At 52.1% G+C, this 15,363-nt stretch overlaps 1 protein-coding gene across 1 annotated transcript; it reads left to right on the plus strand.

Annotated features, from left to right (window-relative positions):
- The first annotated feature begins 313 nt into the window (after positions 1–313).
- On the plus strand, positions 314–13,942 carry LOC117880107 (butyrophilin subfamily 3 member A1-like). Its single transcript, XM_034775843.1, has 10 exons — positions 314–414; positions 1,188–1,535; positions 2,653–2,937; positions 5,921–6,022; positions 6,248–6,304; positions 7,644–7,679; positions 9,789–9,815; positions 10,812–10,832; positions 10,981–11,007; positions 11,632–13,942. The coding sequence occupies exons 1-10, from the start codon at positions 345–347 to the stop codon at positions 12,471–12,473; spliced, it is 1,815 nt and encodes a 604-aa protein (XP_034631734.1). The 5' UTR covers positions 314–344; the 3' UTR covers positions 12,474–13,942.
- Positions 13,943–15,363: the final 1,421 nt, after the last annotated feature.

The raw sequence follows: 15,363 nt of genomic DNA on the forward strand, positions 1-15,363 counted from the left end.
TTGGAAGTGGCCCTGATCTGCTGCAGACTCACCCTGCACTGGTCTTGGGTGGGCACCTGCACCAGTGGCTGATCAGAGAACCGACGAGGGGAGGAAATGGGGGTGGATACACGGCATGTCCCGGGCGTGGAAATTCCTAGTGCCAGGCCTGGACAGGCGGCAGGGCAGCCTGGGAGGGGTGAAATCCTCTCCTGTCCCTGGGGAGCTGCTCTGCCTGGGAGCAGAGTGGGTCAGGTCAGACAATGAATGGGGCATGTTCCCTGCACTGCTGGCCCCTCACGCAGCCTGGGGAGGTGTTAACCATCCCTGCTCTCTCCTTACAGATCCCTGCCTGGGGTGTCCCCATGGCAACGTGGTGGCGACTCTGTGTGTGCAGCCTGGGGATCCTCCTCCTGGCGCCGTGTTCTCTCTCTGGTAAAAACGTTTGAATCCCAATTATTTCCTTCCCTGTCCCCCATGTACGCAGACCCCTGCAGGGCTGGAGTACGGGCATCTGAGGCCCAATTACACCCCCACCCTCTGGGACCGCCTCAGTCCTGCAGAGTAAAAGGGTCCAGGTCCAGGAGGCTGTGGGTTGGGGATGATGTTGGGGTGACCAGGGCATGTCCTAGCTCTGGGTGTCAGGATTGTCGGATCTTGCAGCAAATCACCCAGCTCCTGTTACCCCTGAGAGAGGTTCCTAGAGCCCCCCAACACTGATCCCTTCCTGTCCTGCCATGGCACCCGAAGGCACCGTGCTGCCAGACCTGCCCCACTGGGAACCTGGATTCTCATGGTCTGCAAGGCTGAGATCTTCCCAGCTGCCTGAGGGATGGGGGTGCCCAGTTCCCATTAGGATGAATGGGAGCTGCAGCATCGCTTACTCCAAGCCTTCAGCCACCATGAGTCAGGAACCAATAATCAGGAGATTGGCTAAAAAATCATCAGATTAAAAAAAAAAACCTTTTGGGGATCTTCTTGTTTCCTTTAGTTTTGAGCCTTCCATCACCCTTGGGTCCCATTTTCATGCTTTTCTCTGCAATCACTAGAGCTAGAAACTGATTTTTGTTTTAAATGAAAGCTGAGATTCTCACAGAATCACAGGCCTCCAGGAGCTGGGGCTTTATGAAAAACACATAGTAGCTCAAGGGTTGGCACCCTCTGCTCTTTCTGATCATTCAATCTGCTCCTGGGATTGTCTATTGCAGAGAAGTTCTCCCTGGCTGGCTCCTCGCGTCCCGTGGTGGGGGTAGTTGGCCGGGATGTGGTGTTACCTTGCCAGCTCACACCCCCAGCCCGGCTTCTCGGCATGGAAGTGCTGTGGAGGAAAATTGAACCAGGATTTGTTCTGATTCATGAGTACTCAGATGAGGGTACCCAGGGCCTTCCAGGGGAGGGTTACCAGACGCGGACGGAGCTGTTCCCGCAGGAGTTCAGCAGCGGGAACGTCTCTCTGAAGCTGAAACGGCTCCAAGTGGCAGATGCTGGGACATACCAGTGCCTTGTGAGGAACTCAGAATGGACCCAGGAAGCCACCACCGAGCTACAGGTCGCAGGTGAGACACAGAACTAAGGGGCAGCCAGAGCCTCCTCTGCCACTGGGGGTGCCCCCGCACTGAGCCCAGCACTGCAGTAAGGGTCCTGTGCTGTAGGGAGTGGTGTGCAGGACTCGGTAGGGGGCCCTGTCCCCTGACACTCAGCACTGACCCCACTGTGGTGCTAGCAGGCTCAGTGCTGCATTAAATGACCTCTTTTAAATGAGACATAAAGCTACGGCTCTCAGCTCTCATGCTCATTGCGGTGCTGTTTGAGGGAGTGGGACCTTTACCCCCATGTTCTGCCCAAATCCCAGCTCAGGTGATAATGAAATTTGACTTCCCTGAAACTCCCCCTGCAGTTTCCAAGGGCTGGGATATTGTTTTTTATTCCCTGGACACTGACCCCACATTCAGTGCTGCACAAGGGCAGTGGAAGGGACGGTCTCTGCCCATTGAGCTCACTGAGTAACCTAGCCCCAGACAATGCAGTTCAGAAACATCAAGCCCCTGGTGAGGGGCCCTCTTGTGATAATGCAGAACATTGAGGTTGTTTTAAATCATCTCCCATCTTCAGTGGCTCCTAGTCCAAAGGCTCCACAGGAGACATGTGTTTTTAGGGAGAGATTTAAAAGAGGGGAGGGTGGTTGTGTGCAGCACAGGAAGAGGGAAATCCAAGCACGAGGGTGGCTTGGCCTGGGGCACTGTTACCAGTGTGAGAGGAGGACACCAGAGGGGACAGTTATTAGAAGAGTGGCATAGGAGGAGTCATAGCAGTGATGTAGGCAGGGTCACTATTCCTCACCTTCTGCTCTGTACCAAAGTGCAGTGATCCTGACAGCTGCTGGGCTGCACCCCAGATGTAGCTGCATTTCAGCAGCGGGAGCAGTGATCTCTGTGTAGCTGTATAAGCCTGCACCTTCCTCTGTGAGCCTGCAAGGCACAGTGCTCTATGGAAATGGAAGATGATATTATTTAATTTCCCCAGTCGTCACAATGAGGGATCCCAGGGAGGTTTTGCACGTATGGGAATGGAGCTTTCAAGCCACAGCCCCCTATATCCAGCGGTATCTGAGGACTCACATGGTGCTACCAAAGACACGATTTCCTGATACACAAACTCTCTGTCTCCTCACAGCTGTGGCTCCAGTATTGATTGATGTGCTGGGCCCCCGGGGCCAGGGCATCGGGCTGATCTGTAGAACCGCAGGCTGGTTCCCCAAACCCGAACTCCAGTGGGTTGGCAAGAATGGGCAGAACCTGGGGATGGAGATTGTGACCGACATGACTCAGGAAAGGGAGAACCTGTATAGTGTTGTGAGTCACGTCACTGTCACAGAAGGAGAAGACAATGGAGACATCAGCTGCATAGTGCGGAATGCCCTGCTGGTGACCGAGCGACAATCGGCCATTCACCTCTCAGGTGAGAAGGGGTTGTTGTTAGTGCTGTGGAAAATTGTTAAAGTTGCTAAGTTGTTACTGCTGCTAGTGTTGCTGTTCTGGGAGCTCCTATGTCAGCTGCACCAGCAGATGGTGCAGTGTGTTAATTCAGCCGACCCTGACGTTATTCATAAGAAAGATCACAGGCTCAGTTCAGTGGTGATGGCACTCGGCCAGGTTTATTGTGGACAAAGCCTAGAGCCCTGTAGAAGCCACAGTCACACTAATGTGTGTATGCCTACAACAAGGTACCTGCTCAGCCTGTGCACCAGGATGCTGTCCCGTCAGCTGGACAAAGATGCCTCACTTATCACTTCTCCTTTTAGACACTGATACCAACAAGTTACGTATTACAGTCCAGATATTGTTAGTTATCACCCTTATCCTTGTACCTGCCAGCTGGAACAAAATATCCTCATCCATTAACCTGTCATCCCATCTTTATCCTACAAGGGGTCGGTGTGTTCCTGTACCATCTCTTAGGAATGCGTTTACATAGTTACTTGAGAGATCCATGTGTTTTTATACTATCCTATTGAGTCAGGAATGTGCTTTCTTGGTGCTAGCTAATAGCTGGTGTATTGTTATTTTTCCAAGGCCAGGCCTACTCTTGTTCATAGTCTTTGGTTCACACTTTTAGTTATATCTAGGGCTCCCACAAGACCTACAGGGGTCACCACGGGAGTGCGGGGCCTGGAATTGCACTCAGCTAGCACCTCTTTCTGGTACTAAGACAGGAAATGTTCTTCTAACCTGATTTGTGGGGCCATTAGTGACGGAGGTTTCTGTGATCTGGACAATCTGCCTGTCAGGAGCTGGGGCTGAGTCTTGTGAAATGAACTTGATATTGTTCTTTGAGGAGATGTTGTGTTTGGTTGATAAAAGTAACTGGGATGACATAATAGACTCAGGGTGTGTCTACACTAAAAACACTACAGCTGCAGCTCTATGGTTTAAACACTTACTACAGCGACAGAAGGGGTTCTTCCATGGCTGTAGTAAATCCACCTCTCCAAGAGGCAGTAGCTAGGTTGACAGAAGAATTCTTCCATCAACCTACTGGTGGCTACACTGGGGGTTAGGTTGGCTTAAATACATTGCACAGGGCGTGAAATTTTTCACAATTCTGAGCGATGTAATTAAGCCGACATAACTTTGTAGTGTAGACCAGGTCTCAGACTCCGTGGGGGTTTGAATTAGTTCTGCGTAAAACTGAGAAAAAATATTAGCACTGTACACACTCAATGTAGTCCATGCTATATGGATTAAAAACTGGCTAACTAATAGATCTCAAAGTCATTGTAATGAGGAATCAGCCTCAAATGGAGATATTTGTAGTGCTGTCCCAGGGGGATCTGTTCTGGGTCAATGCTATTCAATAGCTTTGTCGATGAGCTAGAAGGAAATGTAAAATCATTGCTGGTAAAATTTGCAGATGACCCCAAAATTGGTGGAATGGTAAAAAATGATGGGGACAGGTCAGTAGTGCAGACTGACCTGGATCGCTTGGTAAGGTGGGTTCACTCTAATAACATACTGTCAGTGATCCACACCCGTGCTGTGGCTCCAGCGAAAATTCCCATTTTGTCACACGTGCATTTCAACATGGCCAAATGCCAGGTCACACATTTATAAACAATGAGTGTAGCTCACACTTACAGGATAGGAGACTGTAACCTGGAAATCTGAAAAGGATTTGGATGTGAGCTCCCAGAGTGAAGACGGTGAATGCAACCCTTGTATGTATAAATGACAATATCTATCAGGAGAAAGGAAGTGACATTACCCTTGTGTGTGGTGTTAGTGTAATGCCGACAGACCCTGGTCGTTGGCAGGCAGGATCGAACCTGGGGCTTCTGGAGTTTAGTGCATGAGCCTCTACCACATGAGCTAAAAGCCAACTGGCTGATAGCTAAAGCTGTAGCACAGACTCATTTTATCTCTCTCTCTCTCAGTGGTCTCGGTTCCACTAGATGGGACAGAGCACCACACCCAGATGATATGTGGGTTACATAAGCAAGACCACTATGGATACTGTGTCCCGTTCTAGTGCCCACACTGTCAGCTGGGGTAATGACAAATTGGAAAGTGCTCAGGAAATAGCTACAAGAAAGATTAGACGTCTGGAAACCTGCCTCACAGTGAGAAACATAGGAGCTCAAGTTATAGAGCTTATCCAAGGGAAGGCTAAAAGGTGACTTGATCATAGTCTGTAAGTACCTACTTGGGGAGGAGATTTCTGACAGTGGATAGGTCTTTAACTTAGCAGACAAAGGCAGAACAAGTTCTGATGGCTGGAAGTTGAAGCTAGACAAATTCAGACTAGAAATAAGATGCAAAATTTTAACATTGAGGGGAATTAACCGTTGGAACAACGGACCTAGGGACGTGGTGGATTCTCCATCACTTGGAATCTTTCAACCCAAACTGGATGACTCTTTTGATAAAATCTGCTGTGACTGGACTGGATGCAGAGATCACAGGGGGAGGGTCTCTGGCCTGGGTTATACAGGAAGTCAGACTAGATGATCATAATGACCCCTTCTGACCTTAACATCTATGAATCCATAACACACTGAGGCCAACTAGGAAAACAATTGTTCTCTGCTGAACTTATCTGGACTGGACGTGGTGACTGAGAACTGGAAGCTGTGTGACAGGGACCATCTGAACAGCCAGGCAGTGCTGGGCAGGCTGGGTAAGGAGTCTCTGACTGTTAGCTTGTAACAGCGGGAGGGATTTGGGCAGAGTCCTGGCTCTTGGAACTGATGCTGTCCTGGCTTCTCCGGTTTCAATGGCTCCCATTAGTGGCTGTGATTTGAGCCTGGAGGGGACGTGCCCTTCAGTCCTGGGAATTTCTGAGGATCTCTGATCCAGAACTCAGCTGTCAATCCACATGGCAAACCCCGTTCTCCAGCTCCAGAATGGGACCATGCTCCTCACACACTGCGCTCTCTGTTTCCCAGGTGACGTCTTCCCCCGTGTTTCTCCCTGGCAGGCTGCATTCTGGGTGATTTTCACTCTGTTTCTCATTGCTGCTGGAGCTTGTGCATATCTTGGATACACAGGTAATGGGAATGTGTTACTTGCATGTTTAGAGCCTGGTCCTAGAGGGAACTGGGCTGGGGCATGGAAGTGTCTTATTGTTCAGATATTGACCTTGTTTTGGTTTTAGGAAATAAACCAAACTAACAAACACACTGAGGTCTCCGGCCCCACGTGTATCAGCAAATTGCTCAGTGTTTCCCCTTCCTTTTCTGCCTCACTGCAATGTCTGATTCTCTGTCTCACAGCGAAACGAAAGGCCTCTCAGAAGAAACGCTCTAAAGAGGAGGCTAAATTATTTTATGGTAGGTCTCCTGCCGTATCTCTTATTGTGTCTATTGAGATGAGTGAGCTTTGTGACTGCTTGGTATTACCTGTGGGCTCAGTGCAAAGAAAGGGATGGAGCCAGGAGGTTTTTGCCTAGTGGTTCCTCATCTCCCCCACATTCTCACACACGTTGATAGTAACAGGTTGGTAAATGTGTATTTTGCAGCAGATACCCAAGTGTCTGTGCTTGTGAGATTCCCTGTGTGTGTGTGCGGCATGATGACAGTTTGCAATGACAATTCTGGGTCAGATTCTGTCCCTATCATCCTGGGCAATTACTCGTGATTCTATTCTCCATAAAGGAAATGACATTGGAAGGTCAATGATGCTCTGTGAGATGATTCCATCCTTGTGACTGTCGAATGCACAGGACACAGGGAGGGTGATTAACCACTGGAGCAAGCTCCCCAGGGCAGTGGTGAATTCTCCATCTCTTGATGGCATCACATCCAGACTGGGCACCTTTCTGGAATGTGCTGTAGCTAAACCTGAGTTATTGGCTCAGTGTCGGGGGAACTGGGTGGGATTCTCTGGCCTGCGATACACAGCAGGTCAGAGGAGATGAATTAATTGATCTGCTTGGCCTGAAACTCTATGAATCGAGCAATAGACACAGCAGCACCACGTGTCTAATTTATTCCACTGTGAACTTTTCAGTATTTAAGAACAATATTGATTTTCATTGTGATGGTGCTTAGTGGTGCTGACCCATTCTACTGGGCACTGAGCTCACAAGCAGGGAAATACGGATGACAGGTGGAGAGAATGGGTACAACATGCCAGCGCGGTGGCTGGGGTTCTCACGGCAATCACAGCCCGGAAGAGCCCTGAGGCTCCCCCTCTTTCATCTCCTTTGCCCTCTGCCATGCCCCCTTGTGGCCACCATTCCTCCAGCTGGGGAGGGCTGGATGAGACTTCCCCAGCAATCAGTGCTGTTCTGTAACTAGCCAGGGGGGTCACTGTAGAATAACTGACCCCACCCTATGGTTCTGCTGGCCCTGCTGCACCAGCCCAAGACCTGTGCCACACACAGCCCTGCACCAGTTCAACTCAAGGAGTGTTTTGTAACCTAATTAGTTAAACTCGTGTAAGATTGTGTGTAGAAAAGGGCTAAGGAGTGAGAGACTCCCCCAGGTCTCCTGCCTGTTGGTGCATATCACTAACCCCCAGCCCTGCTCCTGTCAAACCTGCCGGCTCCTGCACTGGGGCTGGGAGTGCGGGTGTGGGATGTCTGTGACTAACCCCAGTCATTAGGGAGTGTACAGCAACACCCAGTGTGTGTCTCTGGGTCTGACTCTTTTCTCTTCCCCATTTCAGATCCTGAAAAGACTGAGAAGAAGACCTTGGAATCAGGTATTTTGCTAAACCCCTAATGAACCTGTGTCTGCGCTTTCACACTATAATGAGATGGGAAAATCACCACATGCGCTGTATGGACTTCAGTCACCTTCATGCTCATTTCCCCCCTGCCCTGGAAACAAACACTGCAGAGTTTGTAGCTCACATTTCAGTATCATCCGAAACAACAGAGACTGAATTTAATGCACGTGGAATGGTGGGCCTCAGGCTATGTCTACACTGCCCAATGGTTCAGATTACAGGGGTGTGAATAGGAATGTGCACCAAAGTGCTGCCCTGTAACAACCCTGTGTGGATTCCGTGGGTATGAACTAAAAGATTCTTAGTTAAAAATTTAACGTAGTCCTAACTGAAGAGAGACGGGTGAGTGCGCACCGGCAGCATCCACACGTAAGAGTCCCAGCATAGCACTTCCGTGCATGCTGCAAATCACACCCCCGTAGGCTGTGTTGCCCAGGGTCATAAATCCAAAGCAGTGGTGTCAGGAATAAATCAATGGGAACATAGCACTTCCAGCTGATGAAAGCTTGATACAAATAAGTGTGGTCTTATCTAAAACGACTATTTATTAGATTTAAGCACAAACAAACATACACAATAGGTTTAGAACATCCCAAATAATTACCTACAATCTGAGATGGCATTGAGTAATTAACAGCAGGACAACGATGGCCAGTTACTTCCAAGACGGAGAGAAGGAAAAAGTCTCTCAGTATAGCTCCAGAGAACCGCTCCAAAATACACTCTATTATCTGCTCTTTTTATAACTAGCTTTTACAAACCACACAGCTCATAGTGACCCCTATTGGGTCATCACTTCTCCTCACTTCAATAAACTACTTATCACTAAAACAATCCTAACAATCTTAGCCATAAGAAGCTTCTGTATCAAAGATGCCCAAACTCAAGGTCTCCATCCACTTATTTCATTTCAGTCCCATCATTTGTTGACTCTTTCCTCCCCTCCTCCCTTTCTAATTAGCAGAAATCACAAGCCTGCAGCTAGTATTTGACCTTGCCTACAAAAGCCCTGCTTGTCCAAATTAACCCTTAATTATGTGGTGTTCTATTTGATTAATTCCTGGTGGCTGAATGCACACTCTGGCTGTTATTAGCTAACTCAAGTTCTGGGGTAACACATTCCTCAATTCTGGGGTAACAGCCAAACAATGGGGCTCTGTAGACAAAACCTTAGTCAGGGGCTGGGCAAACTTCCTCCATGCAGGTCTGTGGATTTATCTCAGTTCTGAACTGCAAAATCGCTGCTATGCCAATGCTGGACTCCACAGTCCTGTCCTCTTCCCCCTCCCCCCGAGGCTAAGCCTTGGCTGCGAAAGAACACAGACTCTGTGTCTGGGCTCGGTGAGGTGCATTCTGATGGGCCCCACCACTCACATTGTTCTCACAAGAGCTGGGGCAGAACCTGACCCCACATCTCTAGCAGCGGACAGTAAATCCACTGCCACACAGTGCTACGGAGCTGTTCCCAAGTTACGCTCCTGCCAACCACTGACCCTAGAGTTACACACTTGTGCAAATCAGCAACACAAAGGGATTGCCCAGCACAGGAATGGGAGGTCTGAGTCTGGGTGAGCCTCTCTCTATATGATACATGTTCTGGCAGTGCTGTCGGGGGGAGGGGGGGTGATGCCCCCATTGGCCATTTGTGGGCTCTGTTTAGGGCTGATCTGGGACCTTGTTTGTTGTTCATTAACAACAGTTTTGTCTGACGTGTCCTGTCAGTTCTGAGACCCTTTGCGCATTGGGTCCATCTACACTACAGGAGGAAGTGAGCATCCCAGCGCGGGTAGCCAGACACATGCTAGGTGCCGGGGGTGGGGGGTGGCTCAGTGTACCTACCCAAGTGTGTTCCCGGGGGTCTGAGCGGGTTTGTACTTGAACAGCCAACCCAAGCTGCTGCACCTGCTACCCCCAGCTTCCCGGCTACTTTTAGTGCACTGGCTCAAGCAGAGCTAGCGTGTCTCTGCCTGTCCAAACTGGGAAGCTCACTCCCAGCTGCAGTGTAGACGTACCCAGAGTCTGGAACAGCCCCATGTCACTCTGATCAGAACCCACGATGGTCTCCTTCTCTTCTCTCCCCAGAGTGCCAGGAGCTGCGTGAGAAGCTTGGTAAGTTCATCCACCTCCCCACTAGAGCCCCTGGGCAGCAGCTCCCAGCCACACACGGTGCTGAGCAGATCCAGAAGCACCGACACCACAGGGCAGGGCTGAGTGAACAATTTGGGCCAGAATCAGAGTCACATTAGAGTCACCCAGTCCCATGGCAGCACTGTGAGCTCTCTGCAGCAGACACAGGGTCACCTGCTCTCATGTCTGGATAGACAGACAGGTGTCACCTTGGCTTGGACAATCCAATGCAAATCCCATTGTTATGGTGCAGGAGAAGGGGGCCAGCCACTTTCTATAGATGACTGTGGCAGTGCAGGCTGTCCTTTCCCAGAACATGGAGATGAGCAAGAGACCAGATTCACGCTCACATTTCCATGCGTTGTTGCCAAGACTGGACCCCAGGTCTGAGCTCTAATCCTCTCCAGATCTGTCTATGCCCCGGTTACACCTGGAGTGTGTAGCTTTGTTGCTCCAAAAGGTTATTAGTAATTCTCTTTAGATGATAGGGTTGAGAATGTCAGAGCTGCATAGATCCAGACATGCATGTTCCATCTAAGTTAAATGTTTTGCAAATCCCAGCCTGATTTTTACCTGTCAGTGTCCCTTCAAAATCCCCCAGTCTGCTGGGGGCCTCAACAACCAATCAGCAGCTTCTTACAGGCCTGGATTGTGCTCTGGGTGACACTGGTGTCAATCCAGATTCGCCCCAGTGAAGCATCTGGAGTTATGGAGTTACAGCAGTATCACTGAGAGCAACATTTTCTCCAGTCCCCGATACTAAGACACAATATAAAGGCATCCCTGAGAGTCAGTCGTTGCTGTCAGCAGAGATCTCTGGGGTGAAAGGGCCTGTCTCTCACTTCACACAGCCGGGACATTTCTCCTTCAGCAGTGAGGGCCCAAGAACCACATGTAAAGTGATCACTCCACAGCAGCTCCCAAAACTGAGCCTTCTGCCTAAATGACAGGGAATAACTCCGTCTCTTTCCATTTCAGACAAGGCGGTCACACAGCTAGGTAAGAGGACATGTTTCCATGTCACATTTCACATCACTCGGTTCCTTTCTATTTGCCAATGACCCTCTCCCAGAACAGCCTCTCCTGTGGGAGCGAGTTCCCTGTGGTTGCCAGGCCCCTGACCATGTTTGTTCCTCTTCCCTTGCAGAGTTCAGGAGGGCTCGGAGCTACATGGGTGAGTGGGGCTGGGAGGGGCTGAGCAGATGCTGCACTGGGGTTAGTGGTATCGGCATTACATAGCTGAGCTGGCAGAGGTGTGGGGTCCCCATGGGGCAGGTGGGGAGGGCGGGCGCTGGCTGCAGAGCCATGGGGCTGGATGCCATGTATGGTCCTGAACACGCTGCTCTGAGCTGTAAGTCTCACCCACGGGCAGGTCCCTCACAATCCCCCCTCAGCTAGTCCTGATGACCCCCCATCTCCCTTTGGCCCTTCAGTGATGATCCATCCCTACCCCGTCATCTGCCCCTATAGCCCCACTCAGCCCTCCCTCTGCAGCCTGCACAGTCTTCACCCCCTGGACACCTTCCATGGCCACCCAGAGCCCTAATGCCTCCCAGGGACAGATCCCGTGCAGGGGGGAGTGAGAAGATGCAAGGAGCCCAAACCCCACTATCTCTCCCCCCACCTCTCCACCAGCTCAGGGACCAGGCCCAGCCACAGCCTGGAGCTCCAACTAGTCACCGCAACCCTTAACACTCTGTCCTTCGCTCCGGCTGTGCTGGCTGGAATCTCTCCTGTGGGATCATAGGGTCCCTGGCTGACCTGTGGCTAATGGGGTTATTCTGGTTTTTCTCCCTAGTCCTCATCACCCTGGATCCAGATTACAAACACCCCGAACTCACCGCGTCTGCGGATGGCAGAACAGTCCAGCACAACCCCCCATCACCAGGGCTGGCTGCCCCCTCTGCGGCTCTGATCGCCGTGGGGAGGGAGAGTTTTGTGGCCAGGAAGGATCACAGTGGCGGTAGTGGATTTTGCAGGGGGTACTGGGAGGTGGAGGTGGGGGACAGTCCGGACTGGGAGCTGGGGGTGCTGAGTGAGTCTGTGAGGGACAGAGTGAGACAGGAGAGGCTGGAGAAACTCCCTGAGGGGGGGTGCTGGGCTCTGGGGAGATCTGGGGAGCGGTATCACCCCAGTGAGGCCGACACAGTGATCCAGAACTGGGGTGTGAGGCTGACAGTGGTTGGGGTGTATCTAGATCTAGAAAGGGGGAGTCTCTCATTTTATAGTGTCAGTTCAATGGCCCTTATCCTGGAGATTCCTGTGGAAACTTCTGAGAGATTGTTCCCGTTCCTCAGCCCTGGGCACGCTGCAGGGAGGAAACCCCTCAGCATCTGCCTCCCCAGCGACTGGGATTTCTGCCAGGAATTAATGGTTAGTGGGTCTGTTAGTCAGGGAGATCCAGGAGCAGGAAACAACACAGGGCCACCTGCAACGGGAGAAACAGCCCCAGCGCCTGGAGACAAGCAAGTGAAAGAAAACAGCGCAGGACCAACTGTGAGAGAAAATGTCCAAAAGCCTCCTCCCACCAACTGGTTCTCCAAGTTGTGGTATGGGCATAAAACAGAGCAGGAGCATCCACAACTGCAAACAGCCCCCAAAGAGAAGGGGAAAAAGAAACATCAAAATCCTGAGGTCTGAACCCCTCCCGTGGGGCAAGGGGAATCACACAGAGAAAAACGCTCAGAACTTGACAACCGAGGGGTCTCTGGAGATGACTCTTGTTCCAGGGATACCAGGGCCAGGAAATAAGATGGGGGAATCAACCCAAGCGCTGACACCTGGGAAAGAACCTCGCCGCACAGGGAACGTGGGGAAATGGCGACACGTCAGATTTTTCCTCCCCCTGAACTCAAAGGAAAACCGCAGCGATTCGTGATAACACTTTGACCCGACCCCCAGTTACATCGGAATGTGCTGATTGGAGGGAACTGCGTTAACGCGACTATTAAATGTAGGAAATTCAATACACACCAGTCGAGGGATGCAAAGGGGAAGGGTCTCGCAGTGACACTGACTCACTCCCATTGCAGACACACACATGCTGCTCCTGCCGGCCTCAGGCACAAGGCAGGGGCTTTACGGGATTAAGACAGGGGCTTTAGGGGCTGCAGCCCAGGGCCCTGGCTCAAGGGGGACCCCGCAAAAATAAATCACAGGGAGCGATCTCTGGAGTGCTCAGGCTGCCTGCCCTGGCCCCACGCCGCTCTGCTGCTGGCACGTCTCTGAGGCCCCTGGCCCGGGGGGAGGGAGAGGCGGTTCCACTCACTGCCCTCGCGCTGCCCCCAGCCAATGGGAGCTATGGGGACAGCGCTTGCGGGTGTGGGCAGCGCAAGGAGACACACTGTCCTCCTCTCCAAAGGGGCACACAGAGACGTACCAGCAGCCAGCCGCTTCTGGGAGCGGTGTGGGACTATGGCAGGCAGGCAGCCTGCCTGAGCCCTGCCGTGTTGCCAGCCAGGAGCCATCTGTGGTAAGTGCCTCCCAGACGGAGCCTACACCTCACACCCCCTCCTGCACCCCAACCCCCTGCACCAGTCCGGAGCCCCCTCCTGTACCAAACTCCCTCCCAGACCCTGCAACCCCTCCTGCACCCCAATCCCCTGCCCCAGTCCCCTCCCGTACCAAACTCCCTCCCAGGAAAAATACTTGTATACAGGGGACCCACAAAATCTAATAGCCCTGGGCACACAGGAGAGTTAATCCGGCCTTGCTCAGGCAGTGCGAGTGGGTGACAGGATCAGGCCCTCTATTGTCAGACTGGATTGTGATAGCACCCTGAGGGCTGAGCAGCACCCTGAAGGCTGAAGCCGCCTCCCAACTGCTGGAGCCCTCCCCCGGGCTCTAGCAGGGCTGGCTGGTCTCACGGGGCAGCAGGGATGATGGACGATGCTGCAGAAGCTTCTCGTGGAACAAGGATGTGGGGAAGTTCAGATGATGTTGGAAATTGTAGTGAGGGGGCTGGGGTGCAGGAGGGGAACAGGCTGCCAGCTGCAGTGTTGTGAAGTCTCATGGTATTTGTTGTTTCCCTTAAAGCCCCAGCTCCTGGAGCCCTGGTATTGTGGGAGAATCTCAGCTTTTGTTTAAAGCAAATAAAAAGTCAGTTTCTAGCCCATGGCTGTGGTGTGGAGCTGTAAAGTCTGACCCCAATGCTCCTGTGCGCCGTGTCTGGCTTTACTGCTGAGTGTGCTGCATTTAAACCCTAGGGCCTGGCTGTTGGTTTAGTGCAGGGCGTGATGGGACCCAGCAGCTCATGGGGGGCTGGGAGCCCTGGGCAGTGCCGCCCACAAACGCTGGGTCCGCGCTCAGTAAAAGGTGTAAGTGCAATGAGCTGGCTGGGCCCAGGCAATGCTCTCAACGTCAGATCCCAGTGGAGACAAGGCCGCCTTGGTGCCGGGTTATTTTACCTCCCGGTAGCTGGTGGAGGGGAACCCCAGGGAGGTGTTAACCATACTTCATAGCACAGGAAATATGCCCCAGCCTGGCACACTCTGTTCTGGCTACTCCCAGCCCCGGAGGTGTTTTGCCAGGCACTGGAGAGGAATCGCCTGAGCTTGACCATGCTGAGCTTCCAGGAACTGCAGCCAAAAGCCAGCAACCAGAGGGACAAAAAGAACCCAGTGCGAGCTAGAGGCATTTGCAAGAGTAATGGGGCCATTCCCGGAGCCCCCGAGATCCCTCCAGACCCCATTTCCACTTTACTCCCTCTTCCTCCAGGCCCTTCCAGGCCAGATCCGCCCTCCAAGGAGAACTCCTTCCAGGCCTCATCATCGCTGTACACCCCATATCCAAGGTCACCCATGCATATCCCAGGCACTGCCCCCGGGGACCCATGGGTAGAGCTGCTCCAAAGGCTTGTCCTTGCTGAAAGGCGGGGGCAGGGGGGGGAATTCTCAGAAATTGGATGTGTCTTTGGGATTTTTCCTTTTCTTTGGAGAAAACTTTTTAAACATTTTGACAGGCAATTCCAGCCCAGAGCAATAGTTGGTGTTGATTCAGGTTTTGAAAACAAAAACGCCTGGAAATTTCAGGTTTTGTTTCCCCTTCTTGTTCTCATTTTCAGGGCTGAAGGCAGCTGCAGCAGTGAGGCCGAGGGGGCTGCGTTCCCTTTGTGTGACAGGCCCCCTCTGGCGCCCTGGTCCTGCTGGTCACGTGCCTCTGGGGTGGCTCCATGTCTCTGTGCTGCCATTATGGGGCGGGGGGGGGGGAAGAGGGATGAAGCATCTGAACCATCCAATGAGGCTCTGCAGGACCTCACCTGTCTCTGAGACTCAGCCAGCGGGAGCTCTGGGATCTCTATATCCATCGATCTGGAGTATGGCCAACACAGAGCTTAGAGCGCGCATCCCGCCAGGCCCACGTACACCTGCCGCGATCTATGTCTCCCCCCAGAACAGCAGTTTGAGGCTCCTCCAGGTGTCACCATGGATCACAGCATCCTCCCAGCCAGAGGGGAAAAGCTTTCACAGCCCAACAGGCCAGTGCCTGTTAACTCCTAAGAGGTCGCAGGGGGCCTTGTGTAGGGCACAGG

Source organism: Trachemys scripta, chromosome 7 (genome assembly GCF_013100865.1).
Source record: "Trachemys scripta elegans isolate TJP31775 chromosome 7, CAS_Tse_1.0, whole genome shotgun sequence".
NCBI lineage: Eukaryota > Metazoa > Chordata > Testudines > Emydidae > Trachemys > Trachemys scripta.